Below are 7355 nucleotides of genomic sequence, written 5' to 3' on the forward strand. Positions count from 1 at the left end.
GGTTCGACATGACAGAGCCAGCTTAATCAGATCCTTTCTCACATCCCGTGTTTGATAGAGATTTCTAAACCCAGATCTTGGATAGAACTAGCTGAATCATGCACGCGTATCTCATCATTAATACAGCCATATTCAATAAAAAAACGAGTAAGCGGGTCCGGATTTGGGTTGCTGATCGAATAAATTAGACCCATTGATTAAGTATGGGAGCGTGTGGGCTTGACCTTTGCGTATCACTACAGTAATGAGTATGTTTTGTATATGCGCCCATGGCAAGGCGGGAGAAGTGTGGACTAAAAATTTCCAGTTCCTTCCATCTCCCTTTTTCCGCTTCGCTTCGCCGGAGAAGGAAGCCGGTCTCTCACCTTCGTAGCCCTCCTGGCAATCTGTCTCTGTCGCTCTCTCTTTCTGTGAGCGCTGATTTAGTAAGCCCTAGGATTTCGCACTGGACTATCATAATTGACGAGGATGGGGAGGAGAAATTGCCACTGAGGCTTCTGCCAAGTCCGCTTGACGGGTCGTCTCTGGCGGTAGTTATTCGCTAATGTGCTTTTTCCATTTCTCAGTGCTTACTCATTTGGATTTCGGTCAATGGTTCTCTGACTTTAATTGCTCATAAGTTTCCTTTGTTGCTTCATCAAGAACTTGCCTTTTTACCATCTTCTTTCACTGTTAAATCTGATACTAATTGGCACTTGTTACGTGTTCCGGTTTGGACCACTTTAAATTTTTCGGAAATTGGAGCATGTTGAACCAAATATATGTGTGGCCAATTGTTTTTATCTGCAAACTGTTGCCAGCTTCTTGGTTGATGAGTACTCCAGTTTGATATGATCTTATATTGCTAGTTTTGGGACTCGTTTGTGAATGGATCTTCTTTTTAGGTTACCCAAAAGTAGCTTCGATAGATAATTTTAGGGGCAACCAGTCCTCTGTTGAAAAAGAGGGGCAAGAAACTTCTCGTGTAACCGCTTGAGGTCGCCACCGGAAAGTGAACAAAGTGAATTCAAGCTTACCGTTTGTGCTTCGTTGAAATTTTCCATTGACAGGATCAAGAAACAACGTAGCATTATCAATGAAACATGTTTTTTCCCCAGAACATGAAGCCTTATTGGATGCGCTTCTTTTTTTATGCTTTGCAGAGAGGTACGTTCACAAGATGGAGAATTGGAATTGCTTTCTGCTGGGATTTCTTTATGAAAACCAACACAGATTTCTAATGGTTGTCAGTTTGCTTCTTTTAGTGCATTACCTGAAGCCGCAAACTCTCTTATTTCTCTTACATCTTCTTCACACATATCGCATTCTGGGAGTCCATTCTTCTGTAGTTTTTATTGGACGTGCGTTTGAAATATCATGCGGGATATGGATCAGTATGTCTTGCTATTTGGTTTTATTAATTGTATTACGAGTTGATACAGTATTCTTATGGTTCTGCTTTTGAGGACTTCGGGTTGTGGTAAGAGCTATTGCACTGGGGACCTTTTGGCAGGAGAAAGTGCTATCCAAGTATATTGAATTTTAGAAGTTATCATGTCTACTGGTGGGATCTAAAGTGTTTTAGGGACTCACGAGGCTTAGTTTAAAGTTTAAACATTGTTACAATTATCATTCTTCGGAAAAGATTTTTTCGGGTATTTTTCGATGAAGTCGTTCTTTTCAGGTAAATCTTGGGGAATTTTTTTGATGAATTTTTTAAAATTTAAAAAATCATAAAAATAATAAAAAAACATAAAAAAAATTCAAAAAAATAAAAATATCAAAATCTCGAGAAAAATTACGATAAAAAAACGAAATTTTCATTTTGGATGAGATTTTCAAAATCTCACGATTTGTTCTCGATTTTTGCATTTTATTTGATTTTCTTGTAAATATCATGAGATTTTCGAAAATCACTTTTAAATATTCAATCCTTTATTAGTTTTTTATCTGACATTGTTTGTGCCTCTTTCCTTTGTTAAGAAAATAAGGACAAAAAACCTGTTTAAAGGATGTTGATGTTGTCTGTTCAAAGCGTTGGATTTCTGAATGCAGCTTGCTCTGGACATAAGAAAGGACCTCATATTTTGTCATTGCCTATCCAATTAGTTATAATTAGGGACTGTAGATGGCTGATGAGGCTTTTTTTTTTAGAATGAAAAGGAAGCTAGAGCATGAGACCAAACGCTATGTTTGACATGGTGTGAGCAAGCAAAGGAAGAAAAGGAAGTTGACAAAGGAGGAAGACGATGACTAGTTTTATGTTTCTTTTCAATTCATCTTCAACTTCTAGAGTCTTGGAGGCCATAGGCCCACCGTATTGGATGATCCAACTCTTACTCTTTTTGTCAATGAGGAGATCTACTCCATATTGTTAGTTCCATGGCTTTTTACTTTCAAGTAGTATCAGATAATTTTGTGATCTAAAGTTAGAGATTGTCAATATACTGATTCGCTGATTGTGACTTATGGTTATGGGTTATGAAGCTTAAGAATTGTCGGTAACGCCTCCTATTGTAAAAGTGGTGGATTTAGCATTTTGCTGCTTTCGAAGAGTCATTGTTGCATTTGAAATTTGTGCTGTGGAAGAGACATGTCAAATAAGTTGTTCAACCTGGCCAAAGTTGTTTACTCAGTTACTGAATCAGTTGAATTTGAACCGAGCCTTTCGTTCGCTTCAGATGTCTTCCAGATTGACTGTAACTTGGGACTTTGACAAGAAGTTTGTCGATTGATGACGTTTTTTTCTTGTTTGTTGCCAAATGTACAATCGGTTTATGTTATATTTTTAATTGATTGAAGAACGTCCTCCAATTAAAATTGTCTTTGCTTAAATTTTCTCTTACCGGAGCCACACGAACGTTGTTTCTTTGAATGTTTAGTGGTTTGATATAAAATCTGTAATGCTGTTTGCCTTAGCCCTGTAAACAAAAAGGATATTTACTGGCTCACTCCTTTTTTTCTTTTCCCTGTGATAAGCGTCGTCTCCCGGGGTTAATTTGTAACAAGTCTGAGCACTAATTTCCTTCTTACAGGCGAATCCAGTCATTGGCTTGGTTCCGTTCTGTATTATGAAGAGGAGGGAGGTCTTCGGGTCGTTTCAGGTGTAGAAATAGTAGAAGGAACAATAGAAGTGTAATATATGCGAAAATTTGTTTATGGTGTTCTTAGTGAACCCACCTGCGATTACCGTCATCTGTGGCTTTTCATAGGCTTCATCCCATGTGTAAACGAAATGTGTAATACGACTCGTTCTCATTCGGGGCATGTTGAGAGCAGTCACCTCTTGCAGAGCCCTACTGATCTGCTTGACTCGGGCTCACCATTCGGCATGTGTCCAAAATCCAAGCTGGGTCTCAGAAAACAAACTGTTCTCCAGCCATCCTCGCCTTCAGATTCTGGAACAATGCCAGTCGCTTGGGCAGCTCAAAGAGGTACTCTGCTACATCATCACTGCAGGGCTCAGCCATGACCATTTTGCTATGAGCCGTGTCCTCTATTTCTGCGCTATCACCTCCCCAAATCTGGACTTTGCGTGCCTTGTTTTCAGTCAAATAGAGAGGCCTAACAGCTTCTCATGGAACACGATGATCAGGGGGTTTGTTTCCAGTGGACAACCAGTGATGGCACTCTCTCTTTATTCCAGAATGCTTCGTGATGGCATGTTGCCTGATAAATATACATACCCGTTTCTCTTCAAGGCTTGTGGATCTCTAGCTAGGAATGGTCTGGTGCTAGGGAGATCACTCCATTGTCATGTTTTGGAACTTGGGTATGCATTGGATCTGTATGTTCTAACTGGGACCATGCACATGTATGGGCTGTTAGGTTGTCTAGGGGAAGCAACGAAAGTGTTCGATAATATGCCGCAGAGAGATGTGGCTTCTTGGACTAGCCTGATCACCTGCTACGTTGCTAATGATTGTTGGGAAGAGGGGTTATTGGCGTTCAACTTGATGAGGGATGATTGCGTGAAGCCAAATTCAGCGACATTGGTTTGCGTCATGGGCTGTTGTGCTCAGCTGGGGGCATTGGATCAGGCACGATGTTTGCACTCGGTTTTGGAGAAATTGAGCATCAAATTTGACGTCTTTGTTGGCAATTCTCTTGTTGATTTGTATTCCAAATGTGGGAGGATAGATTATGCTTGTCAAGCCTTTGATGAAATGCCCAACCGAGACTCATTCTCATGGACTGCCATGATCGCTGGACTTGCGATGCATGGGCTTATCCAGGACGCCCTTGATACGTTCTCACAAATGAAGCATGAAGGAGCTGAGCCGGATGCAGTCACTTTTGTGGCAATCCTTGGTGCTTGCAGCCATGCTGGTCTAGTGAATGAGGGTCTGAAATACTTTGCTTGCATGAAAAAAGAACACAAAATTGTGCCTGATGTCAAGCACTATGGCTGCATGGTTGACCTCTTGAGTAGAGCTGGACTTCTAGACAATGCACTGGACTTCATCAGATCGATGCCGGCTGACCCCGGCTTGGCTGTATGGGGAGCTCTGCTTAGCGCATGCAGACTTCACAGTAACATTGAAGTAGGTGAACTAGCTGCCAAAGAAATTGAGTCATTACCAGATTTTGGAGGAGCCCATGTATTGTTGTCCAACATCTATGCTAATGCAAGCCAATGGGATGCAGTTTCAAACTTGAGGCACAAAATGGGAGATCAGGACACAAGGAAACCTCCTGGTTACAGCTCCATCGAGCTCAGGGGTGTGGTTCATGCGTTCTTTGTGGGAGACAGAACACATCCTCAATCTCATGAGATATACCACATCCTTGATGACTTAACGCTCAAACTGAAGTTGCATGATTGCGTATCATATTGATTCGTATTGCAGATTCACTGATGGTCTAGTGCAAGCCAAGGTTGATGAAAGAAACTCGTGCAACATTAACCAGAAATACAAGAATAATTTGTGTAAATTTTTCATTACATGTAAAGGAACGGAAGATGAGTAAATTGGACTATCTTTCTACTGGATCAAAAAACATGACCAAGCATTAGTTAGATAATGGAGCATGCGTAGTTTCCAGTAGGCACCAGTGATCTACTGGTAGAATAGCGGTACAGACCCGGTTCGATTGCCAAATGGTGCATCGTTTTTTCTTCCTCTCTCCTTTCTGCTTCATATACCTTTTGCACTTGGGGAGCAGGCTTCCTCAAGCACCAAAATATACTGAACACTGTCAGGGCACTCAGAAATTTCTCAACTATCATGTTTTGACAGTTTTGTGTACCTTTCACATTCTGAAAGAGACGTCCTCAAAGGCCAAGTACTGTCATTGGACTCTTGGAGGTGAGCAGGAAAAGTACCATAGCTTGTACAAAAAAAATTCCAAGTTACAAACAATGTATATGGCTGAGATGGTGCCCTGTAAGTTGAAAGTTCAGGACTCGGCTTCGATTTTCGGCTGGTGCAGACTCTTTTCAATTTCTTTTTTTCAAAGTCTTTATATTACTTTCAATCTGCCACAGAAAATTGTTTTCCAAGTGCAAGATCAGAACACTTTACCTTCTCGAAATGAAAATTTTCACCTGATAAAATGCACCATTGAAGCTTAGCTGTCTCTCATGTGAAATTAAAATTTAAAACAGCTTGTCTTAATATATGTTGACAAATGATAAGGCATGTGAAATATAATATGTTAATTTTCCTTGGCAATTCATAAAATTTGCTATTTTTTTATGATGTCTTAAGCAGCTTGAATGTGTCATTTGATGTCAAATGACATCAGTTTCTCCTTCAGATGTTCCACAGTCAGGGTAATAAGTTCGAGTTATGGACGCTTGAAATTCAACCAGTGGGAAGTTCAAAACTTTGAATTCGACATAACAAAGCCTGCCTTAATCAGATTCATTCTCATGCCCAAATGTAAATATTTTTAAAGTCGCATCTGGTTCGAACTAGCTGAATCATGGATCCATATCTCATTGTTAGGGAAGTAGATTGTACCACTCCAAAGGGTATATAGGCATACAAGATTATGAAGAATTTTAGGAAAATTATAGGGGTTGTTAAGTGATAGGGTGTTTTTATTTTTATATTTTTTTGTGCTCAAAATTGATGCAGCTGGAAAGCGAATTAAGATCCATCAAACCGGACTTCAAACTCAATGTAAAAGCGGGTCCGAATCGTCAAAATTTGGGTCGGTGATCGAACGACCAACAACACGAACTCGAATGCGGCTTGAAAGGAGAAGCCCGATTGTTTGCATTCTACGGCTAGATAAGGGTCACCGCGACAAGCTTCGTGGCAAGTGGGGGCGGTGATTGGCGAGGTTTTGTTATATTACTGGTATCTTTTCTAACTCGTGACCGTAACGCGGTTCTAGAAGCAGGGTTCCTTTTAATTTTTCCAGCCTCCTACCATCCAGTGCATACGCTTCGCCGGAAGGTCGCCGGCGTTTACCGCGATCGCATCCGTCCAAGGTAATCCATCTCTCTCTCTCTCTCTCTCTCTCTCTCTCTTCTCTGTGTGTGTGTGTATTGATTCACTATGCCCTAGGTTGTTGAACTCTGTGTGTGGATTTAGCAAGACCTAGGGTTTGTATTGGACTATCAGAAGAGACAAGGAAGAAGAGGAGAAATGGCCACTATGGCATCTGAAAACTCCGCCTGATCGGTCGGTTCCGGTTAATCTGCTTTCCCTTTCTCCGTGCTTTTCATTTAGATTTCAGCCAGTGGTTCTCCGACTATAATTGCTCATAAATTTCCTTTGTTTCTTGGCTAACAACCTTCGTTTTTTACCACTTTTTCCACTGTCAAATCGGATAGGAAATGGCATTTTTACGTGTTCCGGTTTGATTTGGGTCTGTTTAAAATTTATGGAAATCAAAACATGTTTAATAACCAAATATATGTTGGAAGATTTTTTTTTTTTTTTTTTCAAATGGTCGACAGCTTCTTGGTTGACGGGGAGCCATCCATGTTGACATGATTTGAGACTCATCTGTGGATGAATTTTTTCTTTTTAGGCTCTCAAAAAATGGCTTCGCTAGATAATTTTAGGGGCACCAAGCCCCCTCTTGATAGAGAGGGCCAAGAAACTGCTCGCTTAACCACTCGATGGTCGCCAGAACAAAGTGAACAAAAGAGGGCTGCTGTAAACGCGGAGATAGACAGAGTGAACAAGCTTCCTGCACACAGCAGCTATGCAACTCATCGAATGCGTGTTCTGAACAAAATTCTGCAACTCATGTCAATTCAGGTTTGTCCTTTGCGCTTTGTTGAAAATTTCCATTGACAGTATCCAGTAACGACTTTGCGTTAGCAATTAAACATGTTTCCGGTAGAACCTTGAAATCTTATTGGAAGCGTTCTTCTTTTTGCTTTTCAGAGGCGGACAATTTCACAAGATGAAGAG

At 40.7% G+C, this 7355-nt stretch overlaps 1 protein-coding gene and 1 long non-coding RNA gene across 3 annotated transcripts; both read left to right on the forward strand.

Annotated features, from left to right (window-relative positions):
• Nucleotides 1–276: 276 nt before the first annotated feature.
• Nucleotides 277–5290, forward strand: LOC116252601 (pentatricopeptide repeat-containing protein At4g21065-like). Of its 2 annotated transcripts, none has more exons than XR_004172250.2 (2): nt 277–530; nt 2134–2448. XR_004172250.2 is itself a non-coding variant. In XM_031626975.2 (2 exons), the coding sequence occupies exon 2, from the start codon at nt 3246–3248 to the stop codon at nt 4815–4817; it is 1572 nt and encodes a 523-aa protein (XP_031482835.1). In that variant the 5' UTR covers nt 277–530; nt 3015–3245; the 3' UTR covers nt 4818–5290. The 2 variants fall into 2 exon arrangements, 1 of the variants encoding a protein (XP_031482835.1); XM_031626975.2 differs by lacking the exon at nt 2134–2448 and adding an exon at nt 3015–5290.
• Nucleotides 5291–6167: 877 nt separating this feature from the next.
• On the forward strand, nt 6168–6988 carry LOC116250049 (uncharacterized). The gene is made up of 3 exons (XR_004171304.1): nt 6168–6421; nt 6498–6614; nt 6967–6988. It is a non-coding gene; the product is annotated as an uncharacterized LOC116250049 (long non-coding RNA).
• The last annotated feature ends 367 nt before the right edge of the window (nt 6989–7355 follow it).

This window comes from Nymphaea colorata, chromosome 1, assembly GCF_008831285.2.
Source record: "Nymphaea colorata isolate Beijing-Zhang1983 chromosome 1, ASM883128v2, whole genome shotgun sequence".
NCBI lineage: Eukaryota > Viridiplantae > Streptophyta > Magnoliopsida > Nymphaeales > Nymphaeaceae > Nymphaea > Nymphaea colorata.

Bases quoted from the DNA above. Each gene is read 5' to 3' on its own strand.
- LOC116252601 (XM_031626975.2), top strand. From the start codon at position 3,246: ATGTTGAGAGCAGTCACCTCTTGCAGAGCCCTACTGATCTGCTTGACT.